A 25987-nucleotide genomic window follows, 5' to 3' on the forward strand; every position below is an offset into this window, starting at 1 on the left:
ACTTATCACACAAATGTTAATTCATCTGTAGTTGTACTGTTTGCACGCCCAAGCCTACCTGGAATAAAACAAGGCCTCCTCAGAGACAGGGAGATTGGAATCGTATACTTTTGTTCAAATTTAAGCCTGCACATGGGATCTCAAAAAACCTTCTCAAAAACATAAAAGGTGTCATTCAGCCTTAAATACACACACCACCCCTCCATTACCTGCAGTATTATGTTTACTCATCCTTTCTTATTACTAATTCTGTTGTCAGCAGATACCCACAAAGCCCACAGGCAAAGTGTCTCTCTCCCTCCCTCACACCAGTCCACAGCAATAGCAGATTGCCATCCTCTATCAGTTAATTCATCAGCTCTTGTGACAGATGTCTATGTGGTGCATCCAAAGGTTCCATCCCAGCAGATGACTCAGATTTCAGCACGCTGGGGCTTCGTTTCAGCAGGATGTTTTGCTTTGAATCAATGAAAACTCTCACCCAGAATAGTACTAAGAGTAAAGGCTGCAATGTCAAGCACGCCAAAGTCAGTAATGGAAACAGAAAAGTTGCCTATGCAGAAATAGTTTAAGAATTTGGTATATGTGTGCATGACAAAGGAGATGATAATTAATGAGCAGACCCCAGGTGGGTGGTTTTTTGTTTCCTTTTTGGTCAGGTCTCCAGGTCACTGAGGGCACAAGGTGAATGGTGGGTTCCAGCTTCAATGATAACAGGAGGTGGAAAACAGCCACAACAGAAGAAAGATGGATGCAAGAAAACAAAGTACAGTGTTGCAATGAGAATGCCTGGGAGTACTGCATCCCATCTCCGCGTTTTCCTTTGAGGGGGGCAAATCACTTGAAACAGATTCTTCCCAAGCAGTCACTCGCTGCTTATTCATAGAATCATTTAGGTTGGAAAAGACCCTTGGGATCATCAAGTCCAACCATCAACCCCACTCTACAAAGTTCTCCCTTACACCATATCCCTTAACACCACATCTAAACGAGTCTTAAACACATCCAGGGATGGCAACTCCACCACCTCCCTGGGCAGCCTATTCCAGTGTCTAACCACTCTTTCTGTGAAGAATTTTTTCCTAATGTCCAGCCTAAACCTACCCTGCTGCAGCTTGAACCCATTCCCTCTTGTTCTGTCACTAATTACCTGTGAGAAGAGACCAGCACCAACCTCTCTACAATGTCCTTTCAAGTAGTTGTAGAGAGCGATGAGATCTCCCCTCAGCCTCCTCTTCCTCAAACTAAACAGTCCCAGCTCCTTCAATCGCTCCTCATAAGATTTATTCTCCAGGCCCTTCACCAGCTTCGTTGCCCTCCTCTGCACTCGCTCCAGCACCTCGATATCTCTCTCGCATTGAGGTGCCCAGAACTGGACACAATACTCAAGGTGTGGCCTCACCAGCGCTGAGTACAGGGGGACAATCACCTCCCTACTTCTGCTGGTCACACTATTTCTAATACAAGCCAGGATGGCATTGGCCCTCTTGGCCACCTGGGCACACTGCTGACTCGTGTTCAGCCACTTGTCAATTAGAACCCCAGGTCCTTTTCTGCCAGGCAGCTCTCCAGCCACACTTCCTCAAGCCTGTGGCGATGCATGGGGTTGTTGTGGCCCAAGTGCAGGACCCGGCACTCGGCCTTGTTGAAGCTCATACAGTTAGCATTGGCCCATCGGTCCAATCTATCCAAGTCTCTCTGTAGAGCCTCCCTATCCTCATGCAGATCAACACTCCCACTTAGCTTCGTGTCATCTGCAAACTTGCTGATGATACACTCTATGTCCTTATCAAGGTCATCAATAAAGACGTTAAACAGAAATGGTCCCAACACGGAGCCCTGAGGGACACCACTTGTGACCGTCCGCCAGCTGGATTTAACTCCATTGACCACCGCTCTTTGGGACCGCCCATCCAGCCAGTGCTTGATCCGGCAGATCGTATGCTCATCCAGGCCATGAGCCGCCAGTTTTTCCATGAGAATTCTATGGGGAACAGTGTCAAATGCTTTTCGAAAATCTAGGTAGACAGTGTCCACAGCCTTTCCCTCATCCAATAATCGGGTCATCTTGTCATAGAAGGAGATCAGGTTCGTCAGGCAGGACCTGCCTTTCATAAACCCATGCTGACTAGGCCTGATCCCCTGCTTGTCCATTATATGACTTGTAATGGCACTCAAGATGATCTGCTCCGTGACCTTCCCTGCTACCGAGGTCAGACTGACAGGCCTATAGTTTCCTGGATCCTTCTTTCTGCCTTTTCTGTAGATGGGTGCTACATTTGCTACCCTCCAGTCCATTGGGACCTCCCCAGTTAGCCGTGACTTGAGGTAAATAATGGAAAGTGGCTTGGCGAGCACATCTGCCAACTCTTTCAGCACTCTTGGATGTAGCCCATCCAGTCCCATAGACTTGTGCACATTCAAGCCGTGTAGCAGGTCACTGATCACTTCCTCTTTAATTGTAATGACCTCATTCAGCTTATTCCTTGTCTTCTAGGTCCTAAGAACTTCAAATTACAGAAATAGTCTATCCCAATCTTCTTCAGAGAAGGAAGGGGCAGAAACAAGATAGTGAACTTATCAAGCCTTGGTGAATGACGTGAAACAAATCTGATCCCAAACATCCTAAATTATCTATCTCAAATGAGTAGGTACTTCTGATCATAACTGTCTCTGCCTCTGTTTCCTATCCATATAAGGATAACGTACTTGTCTCTCACAGGGGTCTCCCAAAAATAATTAACGCTTCTGAAATGCTCCCAGGGTATAGCAATGAGGAAAACAAAAAAGCCCACGAGGACATTAACAATTCCGTCCTCAGAGCAGGATCTGAATAGCGCACAGTAAATACAGGACAGGGCTGCACAATGAACACTGAAGCTAAAACAAAACACTGAATAGCTGCTTATTATGTGAAAGTTTTCCATTTGGAGAACTCAGTGAAGCAGGGGTCTAGCTGAGAGAATAACGTGAGCCCCTATGATTAAAGACCATATCACAATGCACATACTCAAGGGGACTGAGCTGACGCTGAACACGCTACATAAGTTCACTCATTAAACCTGTTTTAAAGAGTGCATTTTCTTGTCGGGAAAAATGCTGGATGGCCACATAAAACCTGTTCACAATCAAGCCGTTCTACTGCTCTCTCTGTCTCTGGGGCTTCGTGTTATCCCACAGATAAGGACTGTTTGATCTCCACAGAGCATCCGTATTCTGAGCTTGCCAGTGCTGAGCACTTGATCCCCAGTCCAAAACATGCTTAAGCACCTGCTTAACTGCAAGCACACAAGGAACACTGCTGAATTCAATCAGATTGTTCACGTGTTTAAATCTAGCTGTGCATATATGCTTTATTAGACTCCTTACCTAGACATTCATTCTCCAAACAGCTCTCCACATGAAGCGTGTTATCATGCCCAAACAGAACTTACTGGCCCCACAGTTCAGCTGTTGGAACAGCTCATATGAACATCCTTTGATGTACTTCAGACAAAAGTCAGTTGAGCTGGTTTGAACAATGCATTCATTTTCTGAGCTAATTCCTCTAACCTGCTCCAGCATGGACAGGGGAACCGTCTACACACATTGTCTGGTGGAGAGGTGGGAAGGTGGTGATGTCTGGCAAATGGGCAGGGAAAGGTACTTAAGAACAGAAATATCCTCAGCCAACAACACATAATCTAGAAGAGCAAGTCTGTCACTTTGGGCTTATCTGCAAGACCGACACCACTAGAAACAGTTGAGAATAACCCCTCACTTCACACAGGCCAGGACAATGACAGCGACTTACCGTCGTGAGTGACTGTTTCAAAAGCAGTGACACGGAGATCAAAAGCTTCCTATCGTTCTCGGATTTCTTGACCCACCCACTCCCTCCTAAAGATGATACAGTCGTTATGGAATTTGAAACACTTTAAAAATAAGCACACTTTGTAAAACCCAGAAGAATAGAGAACCACAGGTGCTTTGGTTTATTTTTATACAGTAGCTACAGTAAACACTTAGCCTTGGACCACTCAGCGCTGGAATCACTGTAGCTATGGCATTGTGTGTGTGCGCCTCATACCCACTTCACTTATTTCTGTGTCAGTCATCCTCCCCCCTCCAGAATGAACTTTTTTTTCAAAGGAAACAGCTTATCTTCCATACTGCAGCAGCACAAGAAAAATTCTCCCATCCAGCAATATTTAAAATGTGGTTTTATGCTCTTACGGCAGCTAATTTTCCTTAAATGATTTAAGGGAATGAATACATCTAAAAGGCCTGCACTGAGCCATTCCACAATAGCAACATGAAGCTGAACTTCCTCCGCTTTAAACAATCCAATCTCTTGTGGGCAGCTCCTCACAGCAGATCTTGTCTAGAATGGGAAGGAGGAAGATTATTTTTTTATTACGTTATTTTGCGGGGAACCTTACGTTGCATTTTATTTCATTTCGTATCCCCCAGCGTGGGGAGACTTCAGGTGAGGAGAGGGCGGCAGGACAGACGTGTTCAAATGCCTGATGCCCGATCTGTCGCAGTTTGACAGCAGCCCCCCTGCAACTGGTTCACGTATGCCTGCAGCCAACCATCTATCACGTGCTACTCATCCAAAAGTTACACTCTGCACCCGGACAGTCTTTAAAACCTTTAGCAGCCTGAAGTGATTCAAAGCAGGTTTTCATTCTAGCACTCCGTCAGGAGGGGAGGGGGGGATTTTTTAAATCTCTTAATATTTTATCTTATTTTTCTTTTTTTTTTTATCGTAATAAACCCAGTCATTGCTAAAGCAGGAGGCACGCATACAATCCCATGCCCTGTCTCTGAGGCAGCTGGCATGTTTTCCCCTTTTGTCCCAGCACTTTGGATATGGTCTGTTCGTACAAATATTACTTGGATCGGATCAGAGGGACTAAGAATCTGGTATTGCCTGAAAAAAACAATAATCCTTTATACTGCACTGTATCGCTGAGGGTCTCTAAAACTGTCAGAAAGGCTGGTATTGACTAGGGGATGATAAAACTAGACAAGAAGGTTTTTTGGTGAGTAGCTAATTCACTGAGAAATGAAACTGAAGAGCCACCTGAACTTTGCTGGTAGTTTAATATAAAAAAAAAAAAAAAGGTTCCTAAATAGTATTTTTAAAAAAATTAAATAACCCTGAAAATGAAATGTTACGCTTGTATTTGAAAGGTCCTTTTTCTTTCCCTCAGAAGGAAATGAACTGGAACTGGTTCATCTCAGGTTGATCACTGGGGAGAGGTGGAGGAAAAAAAAAAAGATTTCCATTTCGGACCAATTCTGACCAAACATTTCTTTTGATTTTTCATTTTAGCCACCACAGCAAATAAATTCGTTCTTCACACATAGGGCAGCTGGAAACTACCAGAGTTTTCAAAGCTTCCCAGGAATGAGACAAAGATGAGAAGAATTCCCCCACCTCCCCAAGAATGGCTATATTTTTAATGACAGTGACTTTTAATAATGTCAGGATTTGTTGCTTTACTAGCTACAAGCATTTCCCTACACGCAACCTTCTTGTAATGTTTAAGGACCTCTTTATTCTTGGAAAAAAAAAACTTTCTTCTCAAACAAAGAAGCCTGCATGCTCTCTCCATCATCTACAAGGAAAATTGTCTTGCTATTTGGGATAGGAGACAGAGGAAAGATCAGGCTGGCTGTAAAGCACCTTTCTTTACTTTCCACCTTAGTCACTCTAATGCAGCAGGACTTAGGAGCCTTGGTCACAGGCATAATGCCAGGTGCTGCACAAACAGGATAGAAAGAAAAATTCTGTGCCAAACAATTAGCAGTCTAAGAAAATATTTTCCATGTTATTGGATTCCACTCCATATGCAAGAACCTTATCTATTAACCTATCTTCCTTGTACCTAAAATCCCTTCTGTACAGGTATTACTACTAGCTGTAAGAGGAAAAGTTCAGTTAAGATGTATTAGAAGCACCAGGACTTATATTAAAGGAGCTCTTATGCTACACATGATGTAGCCAGGGGTAAGAATCCTCTTTCTTTATTAGCAAGGCAAACCAGGTCCTTTTTCACAATAACAGAAATAAAAAATAAATTAAAAAAATGAATCAGCAAAACTTCATAGATTCATAGAGTTGGAAGGGACCTCTGGAGATCATCTAGTCCAACCCCCTGCCAGAGCAGGGTCACCCAGAGCAGGCTGCACAGGAACGCGTCCAGGCGGGTTTTGAATGTCTCCAGAGTTGGAGACTCCACCACCTCTCTGGGCAGCCTGTTCCAGTGCTCTGCCACCCTCAAAGTAAAGAAGTTCCTCCTCATGTTTAGGTGGAGCTTCCTATGCTCAAGTTTGTGCCCATTACCTCTTGTCCTGTCGCCAGGCACCACTGAAAAGATCCTGGCCCCATCCTCCTGACACCCACCCTTTAAGTATTTATAAGTGTTGATAAGGTCCCCCCTCGGCCGTCTTTTTTCCAGACTGAAGAGACACAAATCCCTCATCCTTTCTTCATCAGAGAGGTGTTCCAGTCCCCTAATCATCTTGGTGTCTCTCTGCTGCACCCTATCCAGCAGTTCCCTGTCCCTCTTGAACCGGAGAGCCCAGAACTAGACACAGCACTCCAGGTGCGGCCTCACCAGGGCAGAGTAGAGGGGGAGGATGACCTCCCTCGACCTCCTGGCCACACTCTTCTTGATGCACCCCAGGGTGCCATTGGCCTTCTTGGCCACAAGGGCACATTGCTGGCTCATGGTCATCCTCCTGTCCACCAGGACTCCCAGGTTTCTTTACCCCAAGCCGTTCCTCAGCAGGTCAGCCCCCAACCTGTCCTGGTGCAGGGGGTTATTCCTCCCCAGGTGCAGCACCCTACACTTGCCCTTGTTGAATTTCATAAGGTTCCTCTCTGCCCAACTCTCCAGCCTGTCCAGGTCTCTCTGTATGGCGGCACAGCCTTCCGGTGTGTCAGCCACCGCCCCCAGCTTTGTGTCATCGTCAAACTTGCTGAGGGTGCACTCTATCCCCTCCATCCAGGTCATTGATGAATATATTGAAGAGGACTGGACCCAGTACTGACCCCTGGGGAACGCCACTCGTCACTGACCTGCCCTGAAGCTAAACATGGAATTAAAGATACAAATGTCACCTCCATAATGGGAAGCAAAAAAGAAAGGACAAATACCAGGAATTCCATAAAGAAAAAAATCACCTATAAAAATCTCCTCTTATTTTTTTGGCAGTGATTTTTTCCTCCCCATCTCCATCTTTGTTCAGCAGTTTTTCTTAGGTGCCACATTCAATAATCCTTCTGCGTTTTGATGTCAAACATTCAATATCTGTCTGCCTCCCTCCCACTCCTCTTCTCCATATTCTCTGCAATCCATCTCCTCTGATTAGCTAAGATTTCACCTTCAAGAACACCTCTGCTTCTCCGAGTGAGCATGAGTGTGTGCGTGAGTGTTTATATAATATTTGCAAATATTATCCCCCTCCTGCTCTGCACGCTACATAGCAACCCCTGCCGGAGCTCTGGATTAAACATCAATGCCATTCAGTAATTCAATTTGGGGGGCCTGCTGTTTTGAATCCAGCTCAGGACATCACGAGAGCAGCTCGATTGAATTTAGGCCCTGCTTTCAGAATTAGTCCATATTTAATCCGAGCTGAGCTTCGTTTCACTTCCTCTCTCCGCTCTGATGCTTCCTGTGACAAAAGACACAAATGTTCCCTGATTTCATGCTGTGGGGGGTGGTGGTGTTTGCTTACTTCTCTCTTATTTTGGTTTGACACTAGATTAAGACACATCGGAGTTACTGGCATCTTGCACAACCCTGCAGCAGGAGAGAAGCTGGTACCTCAGCAAGCGGCTGTTCCGGCATCACCTTTCCCCACTCACCGGATTGTTGTACATCTCAATGATGAGCTGTTTCACTCCGTGCAGTGTGGGATGAGCCCAGGGAGATGGATTTGCCCAGTGCCGGTTTAAATCAAACCCCATCAGGGAGCACCTGCGCACACACACAAAAAAAAAAGAGACACACAAGGGACATATATGGGCTGCAGCCTCTTCTGGCTTCAGCTGCAGAATTAGAGCTATATTCTTCAGCTGATGTATTTAAACAAGTTATTCTCATGGAAAATAAACCAAAGCAAATGCTCCCCCAAGGATGAGGAAAGCCTGCAGCAATAGCCACTTTTAGAAATCACGTGAAGAGCAGAGTGTCAACTGAGCTTTGGTCATTCAGCCTTCTTCCCCTCCACAACACATATGCTCACGCTCTATCCTTTGCCTTTTGCCAGCTTGCCACGCTGGCACTGAAAGACCCTGTTTGGCCTTCAAGGTTTCCTTCTCTTCCATCTCTAGCCGGGGGGTCTATAGCTATGAGGGTGATACATAAACGGCATCACCAGGCCTTTACTTTGCCCTCCGTCAGGCCTTGACTCAGCAAAGCTGTTAAGAGCATTGAAATCAATGGCCATTAAGTATGTGCTTAAGGGATTTAAAGCATGAATGTAATTGTTCCACTAACCCAGGGCCTCAGTCTCTTCCCCTCCCGCAATTGCCTACACAAAAGTTAGCCAACCAAGACACTAAGCTAAAACGCTTATTGGCCATCAGATCTTGTGGGCCTTGAAGCATGTATGCCACCTTGGCTTCTCCTTCCTGCCCTGACTCATATCGCTCTCAGTACACTGGCTTGAGTTTAATTCTGCTGCTCCCAGTCCCACGGAGTAATATCCCATTCTTTGGGCAGTCCCTTTGAAACTTAATGGGCTGCTGTTGGAGCGAACACAGAAGAAATTAAAAAAGCTAGAAGTGGTACAAACGGGAGGGGGAAATCGTGTCCCTTGCCTGCTGCAGAGATCACCTACGCAATCTGTGGCCACTTTCACCAGCAGGAAGAAAAGTCTCTTCCATTGTCTCAAGCTGAGGTTGGGACCAGTGGACTTTGGGTAGATCTTGCCCAGGAATTCTATGAATGACCCCACAAATAATAAAAGCCCGGGTAGAGATGCAACTTCCTCTATATTTAAAACAAATAATCAAAAAAAAAAAAAATTAACCACACTGCTAAGCCTTAAAGCTTCTTGAGAAAAGAAGAGCTTTCATTGATCCCTGGTCTATTATGAGAATGTCTGTTCAGCCTTAATCTTTTAAACACACCTATGCAAACAATAGAGATTTACTCCAGTAGCGCTCTCCTTTGACAAAGATTCTAAGAATCTGATGACCAAAAACCATAAGTTTAATTGGCAAAAAGAAAGGAAAATGCCTCACTTCTCTAACAGCTGAAACAAATGATTGCATACGTCAAACCCAAATAGAAAATAAGACCGAGAGGTGGAATGCTAAGAAAAGTGAGGGGATGAAACCAGATGATTAAATTCATTTCCAAAAACGATGAATGAATATTTTCCTATGAACCAAAAAATACAAAGTTAACAGGATATTTCTCTTATGGGAATTCTTACGGGAAGCTAAGCAGGCAGGAGCTTGGCTCCCTGACAACCCAACCATCAGGCTGTCTGGGAGTTCAAACACCCGACTGCCAGCTCTGCGACTCCATCACTGCTGATTTGGTGTACAGACGAGCCGGATGGCTCGCTGTGGGGAAGATGACCATCCTTGTCTTGATGGTCACTTGTCTGCTTGTCTAGAGAACAGATAGATTTCTTCTCTGGACAGTCCAACAGCCACAATTCCACAGACAACTCTGAAAGTTGTCTCCATCCCACTATAAAGTAAAACATATTATATAGGATTTCTCTCCCAGCTTTTTTTTTTTTTTTCTTCCCGCAAACTCTCTCCACTCGGTTCTACTAAATCCTATCTTCTTTTGAACTCACAGACATTAATATAAAACTAGAAGTACTTCCAGAGACGTAGGTGGAATTACACTGGGATAAAACTGGTATAAGAGCAGAATCTCAGGAATGAGTTTTTCATTTAACAAACCCAGAAACTGTGGTGATCATCATGAGTTTTTCTGTATTTTGGCACAGTTCGCAAGAAAACAGCATGCTCACTCTACAGGATAACTTTCTTGAGAGATCAGAACCTGAAATCATATCCCCTTATATGGTTAATGTGTCCCATTTGCATTTTGTTTTAAGAATATTTGAAACTAATAACACTACAGAAAACAAGTATATTTTGATTCCATTATGTTCATCTCCAAAGCATATTGAAGTGGCCAAGATACAGAGCACCAAAAGCAACTTTTAAATTCAAACGTGGATTGTCAATATTAAATTTGGGGTTTGGTACTTTTTACATAACTTTATATAAGCCATCCCTATAGGGAACAGAAGTAAGCGATATCTAATTCCTGTAAGATACTAAGGCATTGCAATTTGCAATATTTGAATTTGCCATGAATGTCTGGTTAGTGATGAATCTCCTAATGCATTTCAAGCAACAAGAGCAGTCGAAAATAGTTGTCTTTTCTTGAGAAGACTTTATAAACAGAAGGAAGCAATACTTGACAAACAAGTTATTCATTTGGGAAGGTCCTCTGAGCTCCATTTAATAGGAACCCAAATTAATTTACAAATATCATTTTGCTAGTCTTTGTTGTGGTATATCACATCTTTATCAATGTAACAACAATTAATTGAATTTCTGATGTAGGCATTACTGTTTCTTTCCAGTCTGGGAACAGTGTAAAATTTTCTTCCCCCCCCGTTTTTAAGTCTTTTTTCTTTCCTTTTTGCCTAAAGACAAATTTGTATCTACCACATTCTCTCTTTTTTCATCTGTTGCAAACTTGTGGTCTCTCTAAGGAAGCATCAAGTTGTGTTCCTTGGTACTTCAGATTTGATTATTGACTCTATTACATGTAGAACTGTCTCCCAAAGCTCACGTATATCAGGACATGACCAAAACATACGGTAAGAGTCCCCCACATGCCTATTACAGATCCTGCATTCATTATATTCTCTTGCTCCCAGATGATGGGATCTCCTTTGTGGCTAATACTTCCAATCCAAGAACTTGAACAGGATAACTTAAAAATTGCATCTTGCACTGCTTTTTAATTCCCCCTACCGATCTTAAACCAGCTCATTTCTAGTACACGTTGCTTGCTGCTTCCATTGCTTAACTGTTTACCTGCTGCTTCAGGCACTGGGTAGGCAAAGTAGAAATATACGCGTACTCTGGAAACAGCAGCTCTCCAATGGGAAACAACCGTGTTCCAATATAATACAGGATCTTTCAATATTTGAGACCAGCTCTCTTACTCAGGGTGCAAGTGTTGTCATTAGCTCCAGTAGGGTTCCTCATGTGACTATAAATGTTCCCCAGATTTAGGAAGGGCCTCCAAATCTGTCCTATATAGATTAGCTTTATTTTGTGCAGTAAATAAACTAATGTGTTCAGCACAAAATTAAAAAAGGAGAAAACCCCCTAAATTATATCAAAGGACTGTTTAAGAATGGTCTTTGAAAGGGAATATGGAGGAGAGCAAAACAGGAGACATTACAGACTCCAAGAGGTGCAAGGGAAGACAAAAGCAGCTTCAAAATTAGCGAGGGCTGGAGCAGGTGAATGTTTCCAGAGTAAGGCCACTGGAGAACGGCCCGTGCCATGAGGTCTAACGGCCATGCCCATGAATGCTTTTATAAATGTGCCAGGTAATATCGACACGGAGCCAGATAAGAATGACGTGCTGGCACAGACTCTTATAGGTTAGAAAAAAACATATAATCAGAAGTAGGTGAGCTTTCTATAACAAGCAAAGTAGCAAACTACTATTACCTGGTTGTGGTCATCATTCATATTGTGACAACCTGGGTTGTGTGTCACATAGTCATTGCTGCCACAAAAACCGACATGTATGTAATTTAAAATATTTTAGCTCTTAACAACTGTTTGAATTTTGGATTATGCTTTTTAGGGTTTGCTAGATATACAGACCACATACTATGTTTCTGCATTGTGACTGAATGTACATTTAAATCAGGTTCTGCGATTATACTTGTTGAATTAGAATTTGCATTTCACAAACGTTCTCCAGCCTTTTTCTAAAATTTCTGTTCTCTATAAGTAGATAAATTTATTAGAGTGTTTATAAATTTACATAAACACAGTGCAAATTCAGTCAAAGCAAATGAGTTTCAAAATTGCAATGGAAACTGAAACATTTTGCAGCATTCATCCCTCCCTACTTGGGAGACAGCCAGATCTCAAGAGGTTACCAGCTCAACTCTGTAAAACCAAAGATGTTCAGACCAGCGTTCAGCTTGCTGGGCAATTATCTGGACAGAACCTCCTTGACTCTGGGGGCTCAGCACTGTTTTCAATGATGTCTTATGCAGCTGCTTTAATGAAAACATCCTTGTCCATTTCTAGTACTGAGGAAGGTTTAGTACCATACCCTATGCTGGGTTTATTTTTAGGGCTGCTTCCTATTCTTGCAGGTTGTGCCTCTTCTTTCTGGAGTCCCCAAGTTACGGAAACCTCCAGGAACTCTGCCTTCCTTTCATTTCAGTTCTCCCTCCCCTGTTCGTTTTCCCTACTATGTGAGTCCAAGTCTCTCACTAACAGACCCATTTCCACAAGGTGAGATATGGAGAATAATGGAGGAAAGGAGTTAAAGAAATCCTTTTTCATGGCATATGATTTATTACAAAGAGAACTCTACACTCTTCCCTTCAGCTTTGTAAGGTTGCGTTGGTTCATTGGATCAGTACCAGGTGAATCTCCAGATAATGCCGCGCACAAAGCCAGGGAGTTCAAATCCACAAATGGCAATACCAACAGGGTTAGGATTTGAAATTGAAAAGGTAGTGGGGGGAAGGGGTGCACTCGCTTTTTTTTTTTCCCTCAGGCTTATTGCAATAAGAGTGGAGACAGAGGGTAATTGGTCTCTATTGTTGCACTTCTTCGCAGCAAGAGTTATAGCAAGAAACTGCTGGGAGACCGCAGCCTGCAATATCGTGCAAGAAGAGTAGGTGTGTAGGATGAGAGCGCGAATACAAGGGGAACACATGGAAGACTTGCTTCTTTTAATAAATATATAATTTTAAACCTGATATATTCACGACATTTTACAAATCAACTCTACACCTGCCGTTGAAGTCAGAGTCTTCATTAGTGTGAATTTCACCATTTGGGTGCTTGGGATTTGCGATTTATGCATTTGCCTATTATTCATTAAAGAGGATTCATTCAAGCCCACATGTTCTAAGGCAATTAGGTAGCAAGACATCCTAACACTCCAGCTACAGAGAATCCCCCCTCCCCACTCCCCCCGGTCCCCAGCTTTCTGCATTTTTAATTTAGAGCTCTGGAAACCTTCACAAAGGCTATTTAACATAACCACTGCAGTGTGCTCCAGGCAGAACACAAGTGGCCATACAGAGCAGAACAGCATTAGCTCCCAGAGACCACATGGTGGAGTAGATGTTTACAGAATGAGCCCTGCATGGTGTACTGACATAATTTTAAATAGTACATGACAGTTAAAGATGTGTTTCTCCATTTTCTGTGTAAACAATGTTAAATAAGAATAAACACAAAGGGATATTTTCTCCTTCTGATGAATACCTGCATTTCTCGGAGCTGGTAATAGGTGTTACAGGCACACGCACCAAGGAGAACACACATCCCCAACCTGACACGGGCAGACTCCCTTCTCTGATCTGTAGGATATATCTCAATTCTAGTATTTAACTCTCTTTACACACCCCGGGTCCTCAGTAATGCCAGAAGGATTCCTGGGCATGAAGCAGAATGCTGGAAATAAAAACTCATCGCGCAGTAAGACGAATCACACCCTGTGAGTGTGCCTGGGATGTAAGACGGTAAGATCCTATCACTACCGTAGCTCATCCCTGTGGCTAGCACAGGACTCATCCCCCGCCTCCATATTTTCCTGCACAGTGCCCAGTCCAATTTTCAGTTTTTCAAGGGGCAGGGTTTGCCACACATCCCCTGGGAGGCAAGTGACAGTTTAGCAAAGTTCTCCCATAGGAAGCACGTCTGGCCCCACGCATGGATCTCGCCAAATCACCGCTCTGCAGGAACAGGTCTTGTCTGTCCTGCCCCTGGAAGGTGTTCCCAGGACTCCCACTCCCAGCTGCACGCTGAGTCACACCGGCACATCAATCTTGCGCACCCAGATGCTTTAACCAAGTCACTGAGAACACCTACAGTTCTTCCATTTTAAAGCCTGATTCATTGTTTGGCCTTTTCAAAACCAAACATATCATTGACTTAATGAGAGGAACACAGCAGACAGCGGGGTTTTTTTCCAACTTTTGGATCCCAAAAAATTTCCACTGCAGTCATTGACCCTTCAGAAATTTCACATACATAGACCATAATGCAGTATTATATGAGTTTTCTTTTCTGATGTAGTCCAAAACCCACCTGCAACTCATGGATCACAAGCTGTAACCCACTGAGAAAGGGATTTTTAACTTCACACGTGCTCAATTTACTGGACTCCCACCTCTGTGAATGCCATCAACAGGTCAAGCTCCTCTAGGCCCTCCTGCCCTGTCTGCCTGACACTTCCACACAATGCCCTAATCCTGCCTCCTTACAAACCTTTCCCTTTAGACAGGCAAACCTTCTTTAAACTATTTTTATTTCTTTGTCATTCTACATTCCTGGCTTTAGTCCCCTTTGGCAGTTTGGGTGAAGATAAGGTAAACTTGTCACAGTGGTTCACAGAAAACAGCTAATATACACGTAAGTGTTTCCGAAGAAACAGCTCATCTTGAATTTTACTTTTGTTCCCACTTCTGCCCCTCCTCAGACTATGCAACTAATCTGATACACCACACACCTCACAATTATTAGCGAACACTCCAGCTGCCGTAGAATGACATTTCCCTGAATTACAACGTATATTTCACATACTTCTTGGCAGATGATGCTTGGCAGTCTTGCTTAACCTACTTACCTTCAGGCAAGAGGAAAGGAGCGGCACGCTCCCTGTAGATCAGCGTTATACGAACACGCCAAAAAGATGGTTCAGCTTTTACCATCAAGCCTATTACACACAGAAAGCTGGAGTCAAAGGAGCCAACCATAATGTCACAAAGTTGAGCTCTTAAAAGTTTGGATATGCCACAGCCGCACAGATACGTAAAACCTCCATTCAGCCCCATGTCTGTCATTATTATGAGACAGCCTTTAACTACAGGAGCACAGGGTGTTTTTCCACAGGGCTCTGGCTTTCTTCTGTGCACAGGATCAACACTGTTCATTAATGAGCGGATTATTCAATATTTTGGCTTTTCCTTAATGTTCAATATGCAGCTCTAGGCTCCTGCTTACTGCTCGCTACTCAAAGCCTGCTCTGAGGACAGAGCTATTCAGTTCTTCATGGCTTTTCTAAAGTGCTTAGCACTGCAGGAGACAACTGCTTTATTAACACTGATGGACTAATTTTCCCAACAGCACTGGTACAAGAGGGGACCACATTGTCCCCAATTCATAAAAGAGCAATTGGGACAAAAAGTGACTTACATAAGAGACACCCGCTAATTTGGGCCACCGTATCTGAGAGGCCAAGGACAGGATTTTTGTTTAACAGAACTTAAATTTATACAGCAGGTTACACGTTCGGCATCTGACTTACTCTTGAGCTGAAGCTGACTGTACTCAAGGCTTCTCCAAATCTGATCCCAAAATGGCAATGTGAGTGGGTAGAACATTAGAAACACCCAAGTTTGTGGAATTAGGACAGTTGAAGGTTACCATAAAATGGTAAAACCTTATTGGATCATTAATGGGTTTGGAGTATTCTTCAGTTCTACCTTAATTCAGCCATTTTGCTTGGCTTTGGATCCTGATACTGCTGCTTTCAACTGTGTCTGAGCACCTGCTCTAATACATGGTGGTATTAGCATTGTACCTGGTCTTGGCTTCCTCTCTTGAATAGGATGAAATGATTACCCCACTACATTACAGGCTACCAGATTATTTGCATCCAGAACATCACTTATGCAAAGGCAGTGACGCTGCACGCACATTCTCAGTAGGTCATTGCCAAAACTCAGCCAGAGGCCATCCATCTCCATCATCACAAAGACCTTTTCCTCTTTGATATCCTGAAGCGAGGGTTTGACTCGATACCACAACTGTCAAGAAAGCGCGTGCTATGCTGATGAGACGGCAAACAGAAAAGCAACACAGGGCCAGCAAACTGCTGGCTGAATGATAACTAGCAAGGCTTAACTGCCCAGCACCAGAGAGCACGACTGCTGCCTTCCTTTTATAACTACGTTTGCTAACAGGCTCTAACGCACTGAGGTACTTCTCACTCCCATGCACAGCCAGAATATTGATTGTATTCCTGCACAGTCTTGCCATGTCAGCTCGCGGATGACTTGGTTGGATACATAAGTGCCCGTCTATTTTGGGTTGGTGGGAGAGCAGGCCTCTTTTAACGTCTCTGCACCGCGTTACTGAACCCATACACATTGCCTTTGAGCACCCTACCCCCGCTTCAGTAGTTAGCATGTGTAATTTTCATCAAAAGTTGGAGTCAGAGGTATGTCCGTTATCCAGGCACTCCAACACAAAGTCCCTTTACCACTACTAAGTGAAAAATTTACAATTGTATGGGAAGTCCTGAACAAAACCCCGGGTCTCGTAATATTACAGGAGAGGGGAAAATGACCCAGTGGTTCACGTAGGGTGACAACATGAAACTGTTAAAGCCTCTTCTGCAACCTAGGGAAAAATTGCAATGCCTCAGTTATTATTATAGTTATTAACTATATATAGTTATATTATCGACCTTCCATTGTGTCTTGAGAGGAAATACAGTGCTGGGGATATATTAGGCTCCCCAGGTGGAGATTAAGTGATTTATGGAATCGCAGAAAGTTTTTCTGACACACCCTGAATTTTGGTGAGGTTCACTTCCAACAAGATTGCACTACTTCACACTTAACAGGCACTTCTGAAATGCCTGTAGGATCAGTAAGATATCCCAGCCCATTTCATGAAAGAAAATGTCTGAGGCTTTGAGTGGAGAAGGGGGATCGTGTGAGGTGATTCTGTTATGTCAGTGAACATTTCCTCCTGTTCCTTCTACCCCGAGCCCCCTGTAACTAAAGATTTTTCCCTCTCAAATGTGTCTCTCTTCTCACTTTAATTTTCAAGGTCATCTGGCCCACTGGGTGCGTTACATATTGCTGTCTAATTAAAGACAGAAGATTAACCTTATTCTATTAGACTGTTTTAGTACCTGCCAGCTAACTAGTCCACATTAACAAAGGGACAATGGGGCCAAGTCAGTTAAAAAAAACCACAAAACCCAAGGAAAATACACAGACCAAAAAACCAGACCATTTCATCGTTGTAAAGTCCACTAGAAACTCTAAGCATGATGCAAATGTTCTTCCCATAATGACTGCTATGATAAAATAACAAACATTTCATAACAGAAATAATACCAGTGTCTTGTTTGTCACATAACATTTCAGAAGATGGCAGGCAAGCTATAAAGCCCTGATCTGTCTCTGATTGCAATCAGCGAAAAGCCCAGATGCTTTCAAAGGGAGGTAAATCAGGCTCAGATCTTTTCCAATCACTTGTTAATTTAAGGGGCAGAGTTTTACCATCTGAGCTTCTCTGTGTGGTATTGCCTCAGCCCAAACAACACAGAGAAGGAGGAACTATTTGACAGCATGGTGGTCTCTGTTCCATTAACAATTTCTTCCTCAGATCATCTAGGCTTTATATTTTCCACCTATCCCATCAGTTAAGCATGCCGTACGCCTTAAGAAGGCAAGCTACCTGGTGAAGATATATTTCCCATAATACTCCATGACATCTCCTCTTACTAACTCAAAACAATGTACGAGGGGATTTGGTGCCATCACATGAGATATGGGTCAGTCGTCTGATACGGATGCTTGTCCGATGCAGAAGACTGGGAATGTAAAGCACTCAAACTGTAGCTTCTATCAATCACTGCAACGCACCAGCAGAATGCGATTTTATACCAAGCCAAGCTGAAACTACACATTTTGATTCCGGAGCACTGAAACATCTCATTGCAATGAATAATGGTACAATGAGAGATTAGTTTGAGAATCCTGATGAGAATGTTAAATCTGAAAAATTTTAACCTTCAGGGATTTGGAGCATTTGCTTTTCTTCTGTTATTATCCCTCAAAAATAGGCACTTTGGGGAAAAAACGGTCAGAAAAGCCATTTTTGTCTACTAGTTAGTAGAAAATTTCATTGTTATACCCTTTTCTGTGATGCATAGAAGAATGCAACAATTACTGAAGACACGTAACAGCTGAAGAAAGGAGGTGAGGATGAAACACTATGCCAAGATAGATCTTCAGGTAACCATTACACAAACAGACCATGAAAGCTGGAAGTGGAAGCTGATCTTAGCATCCTTCTTATCCCACCCTATACATTGAGCTTTCTTAATCAAAAAAGCAGCTGTGTTGCCTAAATAGTCATGAATGAAAGATTTCTTCTCAGTCCAGTTACTTGAATTAAGCCTGCCATGCAGAACTGGTCTTATTTTCTCATGTAGTCCTTTGAGACATCATCCAATGTGAAATCCAGTGGCACTGGACTTGGCTTTATCCACCACTTCTCACCCTTACGTACTTCACTTTCAAACTTAGCTATTGAAGGCCGAGAGCCTCAAAAGAGAAGAGTGCACCCTTCAGTCTAACTGTATCTCTCTGGCATTATGGTCTATATTATTTTTCAGTCAGTCAGAAATTACTGATGAATATTAAAGCAGTAAGATACACAGATACATTAAAATCATGTAAGCAAATTGAAACAGAAGAGCTCAACCTTACTTCGGTTCTCTGGCAACCTCACCCACTGTCGCTCAAAAAGTAACGTGAATAGGCAGAGCACAAGCCCAATATTACTTTAGCCAAGTTTCATAGGGAAAATTATACTCAGTACCTCTGAGAAATTTTTACACCTGACACTGTCAGGACCACAAGCGCAAGAGTCAGCCTATGTCATCCTCTGTTGAGATGTCCTCTTAAGAACATTACCTGTGAAATGAAAGATGCCACGGTACTGGAGGGAAATTCAGTGCAAGATCGTCTCATGTTAAAAAGTGCAAATGCTCGTGTGCTTGTGCATGCTGCAACGCTCAATACCTTTTGCTTTTCCACGCTGGTTGTTGTCAGGGTTTCATTTCCTCAGCACGTCTGCTCTAGAGCAACAGAAGTGCTACTTTTCAGTCTGCTTTCTTAAGAAAAAGAGATGAGAATAACCACACTGAGCGCGCACAGAAGTGTGGTTTTGCCTGTCTGTCCTTCTTTACCTGTACCCCATGTAACGTTTAAACCCACTGACTAAATTTTACTCAGTTTCGTAGAAAAAGACATAACGGTAAAGAGCTTTACATGAACATTTAAATGCACGTGTGTGTATATACGCATAAGGGGAAAAGGTCGGGCTTAGTGGAGGGGGGTGGACTTAAAGCCCCTTTGTAAATTCAGCCAGGCCTCAGTTCTTCTCTTCATCTGGCTCCCTGTGCACCTCTAAACGGATGACATGGCACTGCCATGAGCAGCAGTCCCACCAGACAGTCAGCAATGTACAGATATCAGAGAAATAGCAAGTTTGAGAGGAGGTTTTGGTGAGTTTCTGGCTTTTTGCTTGAAAGAGATTCCAGCAGATATGCCTGGTGCTGGAAATCACTTCCTCCTGTCCCAGGATTCAGACTCCACACAGGAGAATGCTGCACTCATTCAACCAAGGCTGTTACTTTAAGAAGGTCAAGCTCTACCATGTCCAGCTGAAATCAGAGAGGAATTTAGAGATCACAGCACATAACACCCTAAATCCTGTCCTACAGTACCGGAGGGGAAAGACTTTACCATTTGATTTGTCTCCTTTTAGTTAAAGGAAGCAAGGCCGATTAGGTCATGCTGTTTGTGCCTCTGTTACATTTCAGTAACTTTTGGGTCAACTGGAGAACTTCAATCAAATTTGACAATAGCTTCGAAGATTTTCAGTTCCTGTGAGTTCTATGAATATAGGCAGCTAGGCAGAAGAGAAACAGGGAGATCCTATGGACATCTCCACTGAAAAGATTATATAATGAAGTCAATCTTTATTAGGGAACAGAGAATCCACATGGGAAAAAACCCTCCCACATTATGACTTTTTATCCATGGAGATTTTCAAAACTTCACTTTAAAAAGCCCTAAGAAACCAATGTAACATTGAAGTTAGTCCTGCTTTGAGAAGGGACTTGGACTGAAGAAATCCAGAGGTCTACATTAATCTCTTTTTGCTATAATTCTATGAAAGTCACAAATATAGGGAAAGTTTCAGTTGCTTCTCATACCAGAGAACCCAGCTGTGGGACAGCAGACTTCACAAGCTCATGGAATGACTTATTTTTCTTTATGCATATTTGCAGCCTCACACAGTTCAGCACCCCTGAGATAAAATCCTATAACAAAAATGTACAATGAATGAGAACATATATGAGTGGGAAGTGGAGGAGCAAACAGATTTCAATTTCAAGCTTTCATGGCTTAGCATAAACAAACATGAAAGAATTCATCCTCAGAATATAGAGGTGGGAGGGGAATATTGACAGTGTCCTCTAGACACACAGGGAGACTGAGAGCTAGGGAGCCTGGAGCGAAGAGAACATTTCAAAAACTGTTTAAAGCCTTGGGAAAGTTAGAAGCAAAGATGAAGCTTGCCTGATTCATTCACCAGGGCTGTAACAACAATTCTCTTCATACACTGCTACCCCCCAGATTGTCAAAAATAAGCCAGCTCTCTCAAATGTTGCTTTCTCCTTAACAAAGAAGACCTTTTAAAATCTCGGCTAAAATTTGGAATAGGTGGACAGATTTTGGAAAAATAAGAACAGCCTAATAACTTTCTAGAGAGAGCCACAGAAATAGCTTCTAAAGAACTCCCACTGAGCTAAGTCTCTTTATGAGCCTGCAAAATCTATTTGAATTTTATATTTTCCTCTCCTTTATTTTTCATAAATTCATCCTCTGCCCATATCCAAGCTGACATGGGACTAAAGCTCAAAATGTTCATCTGGATAGGGTCCCGTTTCTACACCATTTAGTTGCTGGACAGTGCAGTGATCTTGTAGTGATTATGAAGTGATGAGGGAGATGGCTTGCTTCTGTTACAGATTCTTGTAGACATTCATTTGAGCTGTAAATGGACAAACAAAGAAAGTTCATCTTCCCAGCTGATTTGCCCATTAGCTTGCTGTTTCCCACAGTAGTAAAAGCAATGATTAACTCTCTAGATTGTTGATCACGGCTTTAGCACCTGTGGTGTCTCCCATAGTAAGGCTGTTTCGAAGCGTCACCAACAAAAACAAGTACCGCTAGTTCAGTCTACACCTGTAAGCCTCTAAACCCACTGCTCCTGATGTGATGAGGCAAAGAACCCGTCTTTGTTTTCCCAACTCACCCAACGACATCATCTTCCTAATGGGGTTCAGGAATCAGTCTCTTCAGCTACACTCTGCCCTGAGAAGTTCTTCAATATTTGGCAGGCAAGACAGAAAATTATTCAACATTCCAGACACCTGGTTTGTTCGAGTTAAGACTAGGATCAGAATGGTGCAGCTTCCACTGTGGACTTATTTAAGTTCTTTGATTTTGGTAGTTAGTGCTCCCACTTGCGAGTATTCAGAAGCTGACTCTCGTTCTTGCCTCCTGACAAAAAAATGCAAGGTGACTTACCTGTAAGGCTCACGAAATGGCATTAATGGAAACATATAGAGAAAAGAGCAACTCACTACCTTCAAAATCAAACCATTCCTCTACATTGGCTTGACCTGAATGCCTGCCAAGAATATTGCGGTATCCCTATCTGAAACTCACAGGGTGGAATTAATAAAATAAAACAAACTTTGACAGTAGTGAAATGGGTCACCTTGACCATGCATGTGCTTGAAAGAGACTGAAGCGTACAAAATTAAGCGGCTCACCTGTAATGGAAGTGCATGGAAAGAGTAGTTTCATGGCCAGGAAAAGACAAGATGAAAATGACTTTCTCCACTTTAAAAGAAAATTTATTGAAGCCCGGAAGACAAGAACAGCAGCAAAGAAAAAAACAAAACAAAACAGCCCAGAAGAGCTCTGAAAATCCAATCTCTCCCATCAGCCTCTGGAAAATGGATAACCTATGCGTGGTATGATTGAATTTCTCTGTTTCATCACCCTAGTGGTAGCATCTTGTATGAAACTCTGGTTTATGAATTGAGTTTTGAGAGGGACCTGAGAGAGCAGGAGTTATACCAATCTAATCAGGATGTGACAAACACATGCATCAAAATGTTGCATTGTCAAGATCCAGAAGCCACTTAATTCCAGAAAGATTTTAAAGTTGAGAAAGCAGTTTTGGCAACAGGTAGGAATGATGAGAAGGAGGATGAAAATCCAGGTGGAGAAAGATAACACTTTTTTTCCAAAATATCCTTTTAAAAATTAGGCCATGTTCCTACATTGCTTCTGACTAACGTCTTATACAAATCTATGTTTTGTTCAAATGAAGGACAGAGGTGCCTTCTTCCATTTATTCCATCTGTTTTCTGAATATATGATAATAATGGAGTGGAAGATACACAAACTGAGATACATAACATCATGGTAAAACCCATAGGATAAAACACCACACAACATTCTCAGTGGAACATCCCAACAAAGCAGGTTAAATACAAAAATAATATGCTAATGTCATTGACACACAGCAAAGAAAGAAACATGCTAACGCTACTGCCACACAGGAGAGAAAGCAAGATTCATGAGACTGCTTTGTAATGGCTCCTAAACAGAAGCCATACACAGAAATAGTCCATGATTATCAGCAACATGAGGCCAAATTGGAAAGCATGTGCATTTAAGAGAGACGACATCAAATGCTTCCTTCAAAAGAAAAAGAACATCACGATCACTTTGTATTTCCCTGGTCTCAGCTTGCATTTCCTACCTAAATACTGAAGATAGCTTCACAGGATAAGTACAGATTAGCAAAATATTCAAGGTGACTGAATGGATTAGTATTATTGTTTAGCACAATGCAAGGTGATAGAAAAATCCGCAGGAAAGAAAGATCTGATATCTGGACAGACACTTGAAATTATGCAGCTCACATGCTGAATTTTTAGATTTTTTGTAACATCATCAAGTGTCACAGTAGATGCCTGAAAACAATTCCAACTAAAGAGTGAGATGTAAAGCTGCGGATCTTGAGCAACAGGTGGAACAAAAATTCCTAAGTAAACTGCTATCCTGTTTGTCACACAAATAGAAAATACATATGTTAGTGCCAGAGGCAAAAATAACACTTTCTAACAAACTACACATAACAAAATCTGAAGAAACGTTTTTCTGTAGGAGAGAAGGGAGGGGGGGAAAAAAAAAAAAGAGAAAAAGAATTTAAATGCATCTAGAAAAGTCCAAATTATCTTAAGAGGAATTCATCCTGCATTAAATCCCAGTCAGGTAGAAAGCGTAAACGCATGGCATCCTCACCATTCTGGCTACTGTAATCATGTCCCGCAGCCTGCTCTCTCTGTTTTCCCCACCCTCACAGACATCTGCGCTTTAGTTACAGGTTTACTGATGCGTTGTGTTCCCCTGAGGTCACAAGAATGCAATACCTTATTAAACAGATAGACTGTTTCACGGCGTGACACGGTTATTTGGTATATTTCTAGGTATCCAACATTAATAGAGTGAAGTTCAGGTCACACTATGAACAATACCACAGAACCTGTAATCAGGGCTGGAGATTTTGCATTTGGACATTTACAATTCTACAGCTTTCTTTTTTTCCACAACCAAAGACTCGGTACTTCAAAAGCTAAATCAAAGCTCCTAAAATTCAGATATCTATGGTTTGCTTTTCACTGAGGTTCTTGGAGCATTTCACAGGCACTAATGAAATATCCTCCGATGCTTCAGGGAGGCAGGTGCATAGTATTAGTCTCACTTTGCAACTAAGAAGACCGAGAAGCAGAAGGGGATTGAGTGAATCATCCAAGATCATTCTGGACTTGTCTGACAGAGTCATAAATAGAAATCAGGACTCTGCAAAAAGTAAATAAATCACCTCCCTCCCTGGAAGAAGCAGCAAAATATTTGGTTAATTTTAACTGCATGCATCCTTCCATGCTTCTGGGTTACAGCCAGGAAAGGAAATACCACTGTTCTGAGCAAGGTCATTCCCACAGAAAGTCCAGGCAGACCTTCAACCATATGTAATGTGTGGAAAACCCACATCTCCTCACCAGAATTTCATTTGAATGTTTAAGATCCAAGATACTGGTATAAGGATTTGAGGTACCTCAATAAGCCTTATTTATCTGAAGAGAACCCCAGTTTCAAATTTACTCGTGTTTTCTCACAGGGAATTATCGAGGCAGGAATAAACAGCAAATGACATTCACCAAATGGACACAGGACAGCTAAATATGTCAGGTTAGTAACATTATCTTCAGATATGAATAAGCAACTTCAGCCAAGCTAAAACCAAATGGGTGTTGATGTTTCTCTCTCCAATTTTGGGGAGGGGGAAATGAATAAACCCAAAGAGCTCTGCTTGACCAAAGCACTACAGATCCCTCCCTGCTCCCGAGAATGCAATATTCAAGCTTAACTGGAAAACTTAAAATATGTTATTTGGGCTAAAAAGGCTGTTTGCTTTTTACTTTTCTTGACAGTTTTGACAAGATGACTATCAGATGGAGGTTCAGAGATAGATGTAAAGCAGAAAAAGGCCGATTATCAACTTTTTTCTCCTTCAGAAATATTCAAAACTGCTTCCCAGTAATGAACAATAGAGAAGCGTATCACTGAAAACTGAAAGGTGGCTTACCTGAGGCAATCAGCACAATAATCAGGACAATTCTCAAACAAAAAAAGTCTCTCTCCAAATTTGTGGCCATAGCTCTTCTGACCTACCCCCGACCCCTCGAATTATAAGTCCAGACTTCAATTTGCCAAACCAGCGTTCTCCACACCGGCAAAAAGCACGCTCTGCAGCCATCTCTGTGGCTACACCACCCAGCAAACCAGGACCATTAACCTGGCTCACAGTTCGCCCAGCATGAAAAAAAAAAAAAAACAACAAACCACAAACCATTGAAAAACCCCAAAGTCCTACCACAAAGAAGGGGCATTTGCCTTTAGTTAATCCTCTGTTGCAAGAAAGGGACATTCTGAGACAGCCTGACATCACAAAAATCTCTTTAGCCCTGTTTGCTTCTTTCCCCACTACACCATGCATCTTGCTCTAATATTTGAGCAGATGACAAGGAATTTTGAAAAAAGGAGAAACTTTTAAATTTAAGGGAGTACTACACAGAGTAGTAGCCATCCCTGGACAGAATGGAATGTAGGCATTAAATAAGGCTAGACAGTCGTGGGCAAAGGTGGGGGGAAGAGGGTTGATGCAAAAACACTATGACAAAGGGCAGCAAATGCGTTAGATTCACAATTCAAGCAGGCAGGTGGTGGTGAAGGTGTCCAAAAGCAGTAGATCAGTTATCAGGATAAGAAACTAAGGACAGAGGAGACCAAAAGGTAAGGGAGTGATGAAAAGCAGGGTGAGAACAAAAGGGCTAAAGGTGGAAAGGAGGAGGAGCTGAGCACAGAGATGGTCACAAAAAGCAGAGGGTGCCCAGGCAGAAGACATTCCGAGTGGCCAGAGGTTACTGCGTCACTCTTCATGACATACGGAGGGTGGGAGCAATCACAAAGTTTAGCTTCTGGATCTACTTCTAGAACGTTGTCCAAACTCAGACCACAAATGTAGTTTTCATCATAACACATACAGGATTTCCAGGCAAAAATGTGACAAACAGGTAAAGCTGTGTTTGAAAATATCTCAAAATTAAAAGAAAGAAAGAGGGAAGGAGGAAGCCATAGAGAAAGAAAAAAAAAAACAACAAAACAAAACAAAAACCCCAAAACCAAACAATCACCAGATACTTAACACGTTACTGAGACCAGTATATCAATGCCAGCACATGGTACTAGCTCAACACAAACAAGATACTTA

General features: G+C 42.5%; 1 protein-coding gene across 2 annotated transcripts in view; it reads right to left on the minus strand.

Moving 5' to 3' along the window:
- LOC128913724 (cytosolic carboxypeptidase 6-like) overlaps positions 1–25987 on the minus strand; it is a 335261-nt gene that overhangs the window by 156154 nt on the left and 153120 nt on the right. For both annotated transcript variants that reach the window (XM_054211794.1, XM_054211795.1), the window contains one exon: positions 7865–7976. In XM_054211794.1, the coding sequence (XP_054067769.1) occupies positions 7865–7976 (112 nt within the window). The remainder of the gene's footprint in view (positions 1–7864; positions 7977–25987) is intronic.

The sequence above is a fragment of the Rissa tridactyla genome, chromosome 8, assembly GCF_028500815.1.
Source record: "Rissa tridactyla isolate bRisTri1 chromosome 8, bRisTri1.patW.cur.20221130, whole genome shotgun sequence".
Lineage (NCBI taxonomy): Eukaryota > Metazoa > Chordata > Aves > Charadriiformes > Laridae > Rissa > Rissa tridactyla.